Genomic DNA, 14534 nt, shown 5'->3' with positions numbered 1-14534 from the left:
GTTCCGTGCATGTGCTAGATCAACCCAGAATTTGCAAAGGACTCAAGGCAGATGTGCCATGTGGATGTTACACGGTTTGGATTGAAAACTATAAAGCAAATTCGCTGGTCTTTAATATCAAACGGAAACGGGTTTTTTTTCTCTTTTGCTGCACGCTTGGACTGAAAATTTAAAGCAGGAGACGACAACCTTTTTGGGCAATGCCTATCGAAAAGCGTGGCTTGGAAGTGGAACAAGAACTTGCGTCTTAACTTGCGTCTGCCCTAATGTGTATCAGATATTTAACAAACGGTTTATCCTTTCATTATGAAGCAGCTGTCCACCGAGTTTTCAACTTTACTTAGGGGTGTAACGATCCAACGCTGATGATTTGTCGCGATTCAATTCAAGAATCTATTTGTTCATCATTATGGGCAATGTAGAGGCCCTCTCACTGACTGCAGTGGTTGCCTTCACCCATTATAGACAACAACAACAACAACGCCATACTAATCTAAAACATCGATTTTTACACCTCGAAATCGGACTGTGTTGTACTGCAATCTTCCAAATGTAACCGCATCTCCAGCCACCGTATAAACGCTGTGACATGCAAGTGTAGGGACACAGAAATTGGTAGCGGCATTGCAGGTACAGGAGTTACTCCTCTTATCCGCGACCCTATTACCTGGGGACTCCTATTGTCCAGGAGAGCTGTTGGGGGATCTGAAAAAAAGTGGAGGGAAGATGCGGATAAGGTCACAGATAACAGGATACGTGATGTGCGTCACCCACATCACCGTGGACAAGGGGAGCAGTGTCACTCATGTTGGCGGATCGCCCCTGAATTTCATCAGACCGTTCCTTTCCTTGCCTGCTAATCCTCCGGGAATGATCAACAGCCCCTGGGTGTACACAGCTGAGAGGAGAGTGTTTTTTTGTTGCTTTGCTCAAGTACGGCACGCCGCAATGTGGCCCAATTCTTGTCTAAATCTGGAGAACAACTGTGGGAGCACAACGGACATGTGAACAACAGGTGCCCCGTTCTCCACGCTGCGATCTAAGGGATCGAGTCTTTTGTGAGCGCAAGTTCAAATGTCGTTATCATCCTCCTAACCTTAAACATGTGCGAGTGGTGGCGGTACAGTTAGCACATGGCGCTAAGAACCAGCGGTGACCTGAATTTGATTTCCTGGCCACGGATAATATCGTTGGCGATTATTTGAACCAGTTCTGGGCTCTCCACCCCTCCCCCCTCCCTTCAAAATCCATATCTGACCACTGTGGGTTGGTGAATTATGGTCAAACAATCACATTGACTGTCATGGCATGGTGGGCCTTCCACATTACACTTAATGAGACATTTAATAAATTAGACATTGGATTTTTCTCTGGGCCCTCCGGTTTTTCCTTCCACATTTAGAATCATGCATTTAGAGTATTTGGCTGCTATAAATTTCCACGTGGTGATGATGATGATGATGATAAGCCACTTCGTTGAGCTATCATTTGTGGCCAGGTCGCTTCTGAAAAAGGGCAACATAGCTCAGCGGGCCTTACCTGGTAAAATACAAACAGTTTCATTTAGTTTACATGCATCATATCGACAGCACGGCATGTTTTATACAGCATGGTAAGGAAAATTAGTGGGAGAATACGGTACTAAATGAAGAGAAAGGTGGAGCCCTGCAGTGTCTCGATGGTGCAGAAAAGGCAAAATGAAGAATCCGTTCATATACTCGGCATTGAGTGATGAAACACAGATGAAAGACATCTCAAAATCAGGCGTTAATATATTTGGTTACAGATATGGTAAATGCTATTGACTTACGGTAATTAAGTTAATGGCTCTCTCTGTTCGTGCTTGCATATCGTAGTTAGTTTTAGCGAAAAACGAAATATGTTAAATTCGCTCAAGCTGGAATGACTTGTCATGCTTCCATAAACATACATCGACTTTCTGAAAAATCTTTGAGAGTGACATGGGCACAGAAGAATGCAAGGACGTGTAGCTGATATTGAGCTGAAAGCCACAATTATGTTCGTGCACAACAAAAACCTGTTTGGAATCGATCCACATATGAATTCAAATGAGGAATTTTTTGGCTGGGCGGTGGTGGCCCATGCGTGTAATCCAGCACTGGGGAGGCGCGGGTTGGTGGATTGCACAAATGTCGTGAAACTCTCTTACCGTGGGCGTCGGAACAATGCAGTACAGTAAAACAAATGTGGGCTCGCCCTGGTTTGTCTCTATGGGATCGTGCTTCCCCCTGCCACGCGTGAGTTTTCACCAGGTGCTCTGGCTTTTTCCCACGTGTAAACACTCATGAATTGACCGATAACACCTTAACACATAGAGGACCGCAGAGCTTCGGCTATTGTTGTCGCCGGCTCGCTGTGTGGCTGCTGCTGCCTTCCCTGCTCTTGTGATTCCTCCTTGCGCCTCCGAATCGCTCGCTTGTCTCTCTCTCTCTCTTCGAGAGCGAGCGAATAACTTAGCGGCTCGTTAAAAGTTGAAATTAATATTATCAGACATCAACTGAACAAAGGTCAGCAAAGGCCCTATGATTGCTCAGTGTACATTTCCGTAATGCCACGGTAATTCTGCTATACATTCCTAGCGCATCGCTGCCCCATCAACTCTTACCCGTGCGTGTTCACAGTACGTTCGCGTCGCCGGTAGGAAATATTGATGGCTGCATTTTAAAATCCATTCGTCAATTTATTAAATGTTTGAGTTACCAGATTATGTTGAGTCGACCTGGATAACAAAAACAATATATTACAGCCATTCTCAAATTACCTAAGGATTGAACGCTTTCCCACACCATGTCGAAATAGGATCTAATTTTGTTTTAACATACTTCACCACACCTCTCAGTGTGGGTTGTTGAAGTTGGGAGGTGAAGGGGAGGACATGTTCTGATGTTATTTGCCACTGATGAGTTAAACTGGATTATCTGTTGCAAGTGAATATGTGAGCAGTGTCACGTGTCTTTGTTGGTTATTGATAAGAAATACAGGTAACCACTGTTGGAAAACTGAACTTGTTCGTGAAGAGCAACACCACCTTTGTGCGTAAAGAAGAATATTTTTACTCTGTGTATATCACCTGCAGTAAGATGTGTATCACAAATACGGACATTGATGAAAATGTCATAAATCCAAACGGTGCAACGAAGAATGGAGAGACGCATGCTTGCAATTACATTTATAGACAGAAGGACATAGATCGGAGATTATACGCCGCCAGTTAGAGATATCACGGTTAAGAAAAGCGCTGTATACGCGAGCTTGGGCAGGACACGTCACATGAATAAGGCAGCGATTGGAGGTCACGTGGCAGCCAAAGGAGGCAACGTGCCCGAGAAGATGCCAGTCGATGAGATGGGTCGATTAAATCATCTCGGGCGTAGGAGCCAGATGGATCGTTCACATCGCAGGACCAGGAGAGATGGAGAGATGGCAATGGCTTTGGGGGGGGGGGGGGGGCGGTGCATCCAGCAGTGGATTAATCATAGCTGCTGGCAATGATGGATTGGTGGGGGACTCATACATCATTTGACTATTAATATTGATTCTCATGATAACGATACATTAATCGAGTCACGTATGTAAGAATCTTATTTTCCTGCTGTATGTAATGGGTTCTTATGATTCCCTTCCAGCCACTAGAGGTGCTACCATTAACTGAAATAAAAAATATATTTGTATCATTGTGACCCTGAATTGCAGAAATGTATAGTCACAGTGTGGAGTCTGAATAAATAATTACACTCCTATGATACCTTAATCCGGTACCCTACAAAATTATAAGCATGGAATACTGCTATGCTATATAAACTCTTAGCACATGAAGGTTCTGGAGCTATGAAATATCAACCAGAATGCTGTAAAGTGAATTTGCAGGCATCACCGAGCAATGTGTTTGATCAAATTTTTTACAGCCCATTTGTGACTTTTAGACATGTCAAAGTACTCCGCCCTAATTTTCCTTCTAGCCTCGGCATGTCTCGACATCAAAGCGCAGTGAGTTGTTCTCCGCTACCAAAGGAAACGCTAATTTAGCGTGTTCCAACTACAAACACTAGCAATGCAGCCTACACAACAACACGGAGCTATCATTTAGCAGCCCAACAAGTTATAAGCTGCCCACACATCGAACGTACGTTCGTGTAAGTGTCGTGAGAGAGTTCAACACACACACACACGCGCACTGTACAACGCTTTTCTCACACGTCATCAAGTTGTAAAGAGAACAGAACTTTGAGCTTTTAGCCCCTTGAGCGATCACCGCCAGTGCGGGAGCCATGTGTGGCAAGGTGTATATGCCTTTGCCAATTGTGAAACCGCCAAATGTGCCAGGCCACTAGCAGCAATCAGGTCAGACGGGTTGCTTCCTGGCCTCCCGTGTACAATGACACGTGACGCCGGCTGCAGGTAAACTTGCAACAACAACAACACATAATTTTAAGTTTCAGTTTTCAGTTTCATTTATTTGGTATAGCCCTGTGAGCCATTCGGCTCTTGAATCGGGTGCAACCGCAACTAACAAAAAACAAAAACATGAACAAGAAAACATATTAAAGTGACTATGTGACTGTGCAAACAGAAAATCCAGGAAAGGACAACAAAATATTCCTGAAAAAGCACCGTACACCAACGCTGTGTGCAAAAATCCCAGTGGGATGCATGTCAAACAACAACAACCACAAGACATCTTAGATTAAGGCCATCAGTCTAACTCCGTACTACAATAAACAAAAACATGGCCAAATCAAAACACGTTTTCGAAATCACCAAAATAAAGCCATAAATGCAATGTGACAGTGATCATAGGGACTGTGACCGAATTTTCACAATAAACGACATAAACAACATGTAACACCAAACCCTAGAGCCATAGCTGGCTGCATGAGTCACTCCACAACAACAGGAGCATCAGTCGGAGTATCAAATGTTTCAATGCACCTTTAAGATCAGCACACTAAATCAAAATACAGATAATACTTTGCAGCGGTCATCCGGAGCGAAACATTTTATTTTATTTTAAGCCACTGAATAGCAGTGGCAGCTAGGGGTGTACAACTCCTCTAGAGCAGTTTTGAGTGAAGATCTCATAGGTAGTGATTCAAGTTGCAGTTTATTGGCAATAGCATTCCACACCCTGGGGGCATCAATAGCAAAGGCCCTTCCTCCAGTAGTTGTACGGCAACGACGATTAAATGTCTCTTCCTTTTGACAGCCTCGCTGGGCCTGCCACAAAGCAGTGAAGGTATACCGGTGGGGTTCTTGTCAATTCTTTGGCCCTGCGAGAGACATAGTTTAGTGGCCCAAGGATACCACAAACTCGGTTCCATTTGGGAACTCTTCTGAATGCTTATTCATTCATATACGTGCCTTGTAAACTCCTCTACTGTATGAGGTATTCTGTTTTACATTAACGTTGTCAAGTTCTCTCCCCTAGGGCAGGTCTATGGCATCAGTTTCCTTTGCTCCCTCCCACCCATCATCGTTCGCCGTCTTCACCTTGCAACGCCAGAGTCAGAACTCAGGTTGTTGAGCCTCAGCGAGGTTGTTGAGCCTCAGCGAGGTTGTTGAGCCTCAGCGAGGGAAGACGTTTGCGGTGGCATCTTCCTTCCCCTCATTCTCCAACGGTCCTTTTTGGTGACACCATGGCCCAATGCTGATATAGCAAATCAACAATTGAAAATTATTCATTTTATGCGGCAGTCAGACAAAAAGTGTTCCGTAAAATACGTAACATGTGACACACCCATCCGGGATTGTGAATATATATTATATAAATATATACTTCAAGACTGCGTGTGCTACGACTTGCTACTTGTACTGTGTTTTGGAGAACGATGGCTCTGTGGTTAGCACACTGCGCTATGAACCCGGCGACTTCGGTTTGAATGGCAGCCACAGCTAACATCAGTGGCGAGTGATATCTGAGCTAATCATGCCCCCCCCTTTCACCAACCCACACTTAATTAGTGTGGTGAAGTATGGTCAAGATACCCCCATGACTGTTGCTTCAGGCCAGTGACCACCGTTTATTAAAATACCTACTATAATCACCCAGGAATGTCCTTAACGCTCGTGACGTCACTCCACGGCGACCAGCCCCCCTAATTAATATTCATGAGCAGGTTCCGTCCTCCACATGGACACCCCCCCTCATTAATAATCATGAGCGGGTGACGTCACTCCAGAGCACCCTCCCCCCTCATTAATAATCATGACCAGGTGACATCACTCCACATCGAACAGCCCCCCTCAATAATCATTATAAGGTAACGTCCTCCAAATGGACCCCCCCCCCGTTCATAATAATTAGCGGCTGACGTCACTCCACATGGGGGGCCGAGGCGCCTCGTCCCCCCTCCTCGGCGTCAACTCACAACCCTCACTACAAAGGCAGAACCCTCACGTCACGTGATCTCACCCTCACTATAAAGGCAGAACCCTCACGTCACGTGATCTCTATAACGCTGTTGAGACATCAAAGTAAAAAGGACGTCGTGATGAACAAGGGATTATAACATTTAAATGAAATAAATCTGTGTCACAGCGCACTTACAAATTGCACACGAATTGATGCAATGAATATATCACGTCGCGCTCTGCTTTTCGCTTGCAAGTTTCAGATTTACTGCAATACGCCCGTCCTTGGACGGGCAAAAGGCGAGTTAACGTAGATTTGTTTGCATGGACGGTTTACAATGTTCTATTAGCATGGTCTTAAAGTGTACTTTTGTCGTAGACTTTAACAACCCCCTTTGCCAGTGTACTGTTGGAGGAATGTATCCTCACAATGTGTCAGTCAGGGCATTGCTCGACTATACTTCACCACACTGGTCACAGTGCGTTGGTGAAGAGGGAACCTGGGACCGGTTCGGATATAAATCGCCACTGACGGCTTAGCCGTGGCCGGAAATCAAACTCGGGTCACAGTGCACAACAACACTGCACCACCATTCCGCCTCGCTATATACTCTATATATACCGTGAATGATACCTATACCGCGAGACTCTGTTTGTATACTGCCTTATAACATCTGAAGGTTTATTGTTTGCAGAACACAGGAATTCGCTGAGCGCAAAACAAAGACAGGCTTCGGCCAGAAGTTGATGCTTTGATAAAGGGGCCAACCTTTGTTCAGCATATATTTAGGAATTATGATGTACCATACTGTACAACAGGTATAACAGGTAACGGGCAAAGCGACGCACTCTCCTGTTTAACCATGCGATCGTAAGGGACGCGTTCCAAGTACCCGATTCGGCCACGCTGGTTGTTGACCTTTTGTGCCAAAGCGCAGCGACATAACGACGTCTCCTGCGACCCGCAGCACCGTGGCGTGCGTTTGACGGCTTGCGTTCATGGGGGGCTTGCAGTTGTTTGGTTGCAAACCAGGCATGACCTATATGCATCCTGCCCAATAAATACATCAATAAACACATTCAGCCTTCCTTCTTGGCAGCCATAGCATCGACGGAGGTGTGAAATGCGGATTTTTACTCGGATGATGATGATTATTAATGTGGATTTACGTAATAGAGGTGACGCAGCGATGCAGCATGACTTTATCTGATGTCTGGAGTTAATCGGCGTCATCCCCGTGGACTTCGCTTGGGAGTGGAGATCACAAGGGAACGAAATTTAGCTACAGAATGCAGTAATAACAATGTCCCTTACGGTGTTTACCCAGGAAAGCCTCACTGGGTCCTCAATTCTTTAATCAGGAGGGACTTACATTGGGATATTCTGTCAATTCCATCAATCAAATAATTATTTGGAGTACGGGAGTGCACAGAGAAAGCTCATGGAAAATGTATTTTCTGTCCTGCCATCTAAGCCTAGAACACACTGCACATTACCAGCAGTTTTGAGCCAATGTCCCACCCAGTCTCAACCCTACTTCACTTCTGAGATCCGAAGTGATTGTGTGCGATCAGGCTGACCAATCGTGGCGTTGGTCTGCACGGTGAGGTGGAAGACATGTGTACTCTGAGCCAAGGCTCATTCTACATTTCTTAGAAGCACCAGGATCTAAGATCTGAGTCTTTTAACAAAGGAACAAACAAGTCCCACCACGATATTTTCCAGGGGCCTGCCATGCTCTCCAAAGACGTACCAGGCTGGCTTTGTCTAAGTGTAGTGGGTCAAACTGAGTCGCAGTTGAAGGACCAGGGTCCCAATCATGTGACCCCCCCCAGCCCCCTCTTGGGGCCCCTCTGTCAACTTAACCGGTCACGTGTCCTCCCAGGTCAACCAGAGTGCCATGGCCTCACACGACCTTCCCATTTGGTCGGCACCCACATAACGTGTCCTGTAGGGCCGGCAATGCACTTCCAGCATGGTGCCATCCAGCGCTATTACTCAAAGCACACCGTGCCCCTCTAGGGCCGGTACTACACCCACAACATGGTGACATCCAGCGATGTCGCTACATAAGTACAAAGGTGTTGAGCCCTAATTGATCTGTTGAAATCCCACAGATGGTGAGGAAAATCTATAGTCCTTTCCAAATATGTCCTACCTGTATAAATCACTAGCCTTTTTATCTGATTTTCTTCTCTGTGGAGGGTTGGGTTTTTCATCAAAGGCTGCATCCTCATAAACATGTTCCATAGTTCCATTTATTTGGTATAGCCCTGTGAGCCATTCGGCTCTTGAATCGGGTGCAACCACAACAAACAAAAACATGAACAAGAAAACATCTTAACGTGATTATGTGACTGTGCAAACAGAAAATCCAGGAAAAAACATCAAAATAATCCTGAAATAGCACCGTACACCAACGCTGTGTGCAAAAATCCCAGTGGGATGCAAGTTAAACAACAACAACAACAACCACAAGACAACTAAGATTAAGGCCATCATTCCAACTCCGTACTACAATAAACAAAAACATGGCCAAAACCAAAAAAACTTTTAGAAATCACCAAAAGAAAAGCCATAAATGCAATGTAACAGTGATCATAGGGACTGTGACCGAATTTTTTACAATAAATTACATAAATAACATGTAATACCAAACCCTAGAGCCATATTTTAGGCCACTGAATAGCAGTGGCAGCTAGGGGTGTACAACTCCTCTAGAGCAGTTTTGAGTGAAGATCTCATAAAGCATGGCCACGTCAATATATTTATAAAGTGAACTACATTTCAAACAGAGTAAGACATTACAGGCCTCCCCGTACTGTGGTTGCTCATGGATATTATTCGGATATATTTCGCCGCACCGGCCGGTGTGGTTTTGTGAAAGGCGTGGCCCAGGACTGGTTAGATATCACTTTGCTACTAATGCTAGCCATGGGTGGGAATCTAACTCAGGTCGCAGGGTGATTACCACTGCACCGCCGCTCCATCTCCTGGTTTTTTTATTGTAATGGACAAAACACTTATTCCATATGGGTAAACGTGGCTGAAAATCATCGTGATTGTCAAGAGTCTTTGTGTGCTAAATGCGTGCCTCACACAAAGGGTATCCCGCGAATATTATTAAACAATCACGCGGCACATTGTGCACGCAATTAGTCATTGTGTGGTGTAGCTGCATATGTGAGCGTTGCTTCACGTGCAAATTACAAAACGCTCCAGTCGTGCGTGCTTGACCTTGCTTAAATTGAAGTCTGTGTTCGATTTAACGTGTTGATGTCATGCCGAGGACGAATGGATCTGCTGCAAAGGGAATTATTGCATCAAAACATTTGTTAAGCAGCAACGCATTTTTAAATTTTTAATTTGCCCATAATAAATTTGGATAATTTCGGTGTTCTAACATCACGAACATTTGATTGGAAAAGGCCTATATTTACTACTATAATGAGCCAAGAATGTCTGTGTCCCGCACGTGACGTCACTCCACGTCGGCCAGCCCCCCTCATTAATATTCATGAACAGGTGATGTCATCCACATCGAACAGCCTCTCTCATTAATAATCATTATAAGGTGACGTCTTCCAAATGGACCCCCCCCCATTAATAATTAGTGGCTGACGTCACTCCACATGGGGGGGGGGCGAGGCGCCTCTTCCCCCCTCCTCGGCGTCAACTCACAACCCTCACTACAAAGGTAGAACCCTCACGTCACGTGATCTCTGTAACGCTGTTGAGACATCGAAGTAAAAAGGGCGTCATGATGAACAAGGGATTATAACCTTGAAATTAAATAAGTCTGTGTCACCGCGGCCTTACAAACTGCACACGAATTGATGCAATGACTATCACGTCGCAGTCTGCTTTTCGCTTGCAAGTTTCAGATTTACTGAAATACATCTGTCCTTGGACAGACAAAAGGCTGGTTATTATCTCTTTTTCTTAGTTCATTGTCAGTGACTCACTTACATTTCTTGTACTTTGCAATCCAATTGCCTTTTGTATTGTTGTAAATTTCTGACCCTGTCCCCACTGGACATCTGTGACACACACAAAAAAGAGCTTTATAGCTCTTCGGATTTCTCCAGTCTTGATACCGATTCTGATTCCCATCGATTCTTTCTCTCCGCCAAGTTGCTCACCGGGGTTGTTTGGCCATACTTCGCCGTGCTGGGTCAGTACGGATTGGTGAAAGAGAGGGCACCCCACACAACCGGTTAAGATATCATCAACCGCTGGTGTCATCAGCCCTCGACTGAACATCTGTGAACTACTGGACATCTGTGAAAAAGAGCTCTATAGCTCATCGGATTTCTCCAGCATATATTAAAAAAATATATATTCTGACAGGGAATCAACCTCGGGTCGCCGGGCTCGGAGTGCAATTCTCTAACCACCGTTGCCGCCGCTCTCTTCTCTCGTGAGTGAAGGCATGTCCACATCAGTCCGGTGCGAACTCTTTCTGAACTCTCCACGCCAGCATATCCAAATGGTTGAACAAAGATGAGAGTGGGCGTGGGGCAGATCGGAGGAAGTGTTGGCGGCTGTGATTGTCCATAGGGCTCTCAGGTGCGGTGTGCACAATCACGTGCATTCAAGACAAAGTTGCATTAGGCTCTGACAGGATGTAGCTGACTACGAGTCGGGCACTCTGCTTAGCTATATTAAAGTGCACATCCCGTGGATTTGGTAGATATTGGTGAGCCATTGAAGAACACCATGGGGTCAATGCAGTTTGTGCATGGCTTAAAATATACATGGGTAATTACCAGAAGAGGGCCTTGAAAACAGCTGCCACCATGGATAGATGATACCATTGTTACAGTATTATTGAATACACAGATGCGTATGGGATGGGGTTTTTTTCCTGGAAATGAAGATAACTGGAAAATCGTAATTAAAATGAATGATTTTATAATATGTCTGCTGTTCAAATCGTCGAGTTTGCATTGCAATTTAACACAACTGCTGATTTTGTTTTTGTATGGGACAACTCACGCACCCATAGTATTTATTACACATCAGAGTTACAAGTTCCAGGATGAACTTCGAAAACCTCTCATTCTCATAATCAGCAGTAGCAGAGCCATGATCAATCCACTGCTGGATGAAGGCCCCTCCCCAAGCCGTCGCCAATCCTATCTGCAATGCAACAAGTGAAATTACTAATCCACGCTGTTATAGGATGAGGGAAGGTGCTATTGGCAGATACGTTCAGCTGCCTGTAAAGACACACACATACATATCTTTCTTTATTCCCTATGAATAAACGCAGGTTGATATTCGTTCTCCTTCCCCTGCACCCCCGATTTAGAACGGTTGGCTACGTACGGTGCGACAGAAGGGGTACAGTTAAATGTGGATCGTAGGATATTTATTCCACCACTCCTGGGTTATTCCACTTCTAGGAACAATCGGCTTGTGTTAAGGGGATGGGTGGATTAATACATCACAGGATTGCAATAGATAGCGACGGATTTTTAGAGCTCCTTCATCAAGCAGTGGATAGATCATAGCCGATGATGAAGATGATGATGATGATAACCATGATCATGCGAGCAATATGAAGAATGGATGTGCGGTTAATAGGAAGATCCTCGGATAGATTCGGTGTACAGATAATAATGGACAACCTCTGGTAAAAAAAAAACCTGAGCTTGGTGGTGTAAAAATGAACGTTGCCATGTAATCCCGGTCGGCTTGGCATGCTGTCATTGAAGAAAGTTGACTGTGGGTCCAGAGTGTTGACTGTTAGTCGAACACTCACTGGTCCGAGCCCATGTCTCTGGCCTTGGTAATTCTTTGCCAGATCATTTGTTAACCTGTCCGTGGTGGGTTCATCTACCTTGGCGCTCGGCACGTCCCCCCCTCCTGCTTTGCCGAGTCACTTCAATCAAGTGATAAACGCAATCAGCACGCTGTCTATCAGTGCAATCAATTTTATTTTAGAATGCCATTCAACCCTATGAAATGCGGAATTAAAAAAATCAACAACCGCTGTCATTCGTTCGCAACAAAATCACCTTTGTAAACTGGACAAATATAAAACGCCGCCACAATATTCGCGCGAAATAACGTTTTTTGGGCGATTGCTATCGTCTCGTCAATATTTGTTCAAGCAAAGGAGAAAGTCCGATTTACCCAGAATATTTTCTATGAATCGTTCAATTATAAAGCAGTCTGTGCTCATGGCAACGTGTATTTACCTGATGTAGGTTCTATATTTCATGCATAACTGTATATGATATAAACATAGAGAGCCAGTTTTACATAGGACAAAACAGGTGACACACATCGCTTTGGCGATTTGCTCCATTGTTACTGATCGAGAAACTTGCAGTTGTGTGACATCGATTGGACATAATGGAATTTCAGTTCGAACATAAAATAGGCCCACGCTGTGTTATACACATTGTACAATGGTGTCCGGTGCAGTTCGTTCACATGCATGTGCATTTCTACAGCTATAAAAGCAATGGAAATGAGGGATTTGAGAGTCAGGGAGGAGTCCAATGTAAAGGAACCCATGCACTTTGTCTTCCAGCCGAAGCTTTTGGCCAAGGATCTTCTGGACCTGGTGGCCTCTCATTTCCAGCTCAAGGAGAAGGAGTACTTCGGACTGGCCTACACAGATGAATCGTAAGTCGCCGTGACACACGGGTCCAGCTTCACACCCACTCCATCCCTCCCCCTTCATCCTTTGCTAAATGTACGTTTGTATGTTGAACTTATTTTTCACCGTACGTAGCCAACCATGCTGAGCAGCCCCAGGGATATATATTAAAGTCTGCTTTGAAAACCCATTTCTCGAAACTGCCCTACCCTCTTTGGTCGGTTGCCCTGGTTCTGTTTTTGTTTCCTGCTTTTCGTGTATTTTATTATTAAGTGTGACCATTTCTTTCATAGTTATTCGTTTCCATCCCCCCCCCTCCCTCTTTTCACTTACACTAAAATCGTGTTGTCGTCATCCTGTCGTGAGATAACTCATCAGCTTGCGGTGCATTGCCCCGTGTTGGAGAATGTGCCTGAAAGGTGACATCTCAGGGCTACCTGTGAAGTTACTGTCTGTGAAGTCACTTCGTGAGGCCTCTTTAAACACACCTTTTCATGCCCTGTGTAGATTGCACATCGAATTGAAATGTTTGAAGTTTTGAAATAGAGAATTCGGCCAAATTGAGTGAAAAAAACAAATGTAATCCATTTTTAATGTAGTCACTGCCGACCAGACAAATATCATGAACTCACTTAACTTAAGAACCCAGTTTAACCATGGGTGTCTGCCCCGATACTAACCCAGGATATCAGCAGCACCAGCTCAGTGCTCTGACCCCAGAGCCATCCGTCCACATTTAAGTGTTCACTTTTTAAAAAAAAATTATTACATGCTTTTATTTAATTCAGTCTGTTGTATCCTCAAATCTTGTAACTCAATTTTAACCCACTTCCCAATGTGGTATCGACTGCACACTTGGTATACTTATGTCATACTGATGGCAATACTAAATTCTATCATGCAAAAAAACATTTTAAAACATTATTTTTTATATGTTATTTTCGGCTTGGGTCTAATTGTCCACAGTCAACTGACGTTGGCTGTAAATCACCACGGTCCTTTACGTTATGGCAAGCTTCAGGGCCACTTCCTGGAGTCGTGGAGTTCTGCCATTACTCGTACGGTACATTTAATTAAAGTGTGTTAAATTTTCTTTTTTAAATATTACTTATTTAAATCTGAAGAGGTGTTAAAGCTAATTGAATTCATAGAGCATCTAAATGCAACTTCACACACACACACACACAAGCACACACAAAAGACATCCCATATTGCCCAGCACGGCTGTTGGGGCAAATGCTGTTCGCAAGCATCTATTAAGGCCAGCATGAGACACAGAGGGAGAGTGTTGCCAGCACCCCCGGCCCCCCAGCCCCCCAGCCCCCCAGCCTTCACGCAATCCCCAGTGCTTTTGTTGAACTCATTTACTTATTTTAAGCTGGGGTCAACACAAACATGCACTTGGAAAGCCTGTTCATTGCTTCACATGGTAGTATTTGTCCCGAATGTGACCTAATTGACTGACTCGGGTCATCGCAGAAATATTTCGTTTCTGAAAAAAAGTTTTCATAATAATGGCCAAATAAGGAAAACCTCACTGAGCTCCAAGAC

General features: G+C 44.6%; 1 protein-coding gene across 7 annotated transcripts in view; it reads left to right on the top strand.

The window, feature by feature from the left end:
- Positions 1-14534, top strand: part of LOC116947471 (FERM domain-containing protein 4A-like) — a 267383-nt gene that overhangs the window by 135242 nt on the left and 117607 nt on the right. For all 7 annotated transcript variants that reach the window (XM_076070623.1, XM_032963258.2, XM_032963259.2 and 4 more), the window contains exon 3: positions 12915-13009. In XM_076070623.1, the coding sequence (XP_075926738.1) occupies positions 12915-13009 (95 nt within the window). The remainder of the gene's footprint in view (positions 1-12914; positions 13010-14534) is intronic.

This window comes from Petromyzon marinus, chromosome 30, assembly GCF_048934315.1.
Source record: "Petromyzon marinus isolate PM22_M1 ecotype Great Lakes invasive population chromosome 30, UKy_Petmar_22M1.pri1.0, whole genome shotgun sequence".
Lineage (NCBI taxonomy): Eukaryota > Metazoa > Chordata > Hyperoartia > Petromyzontiformes > Petromyzontidae > Petromyzon > Petromyzon marinus.
Note: the sequence above shows the minus strand (reverse complement) of the source record. Positions and strands in the feature narration are given on the sequence as shown.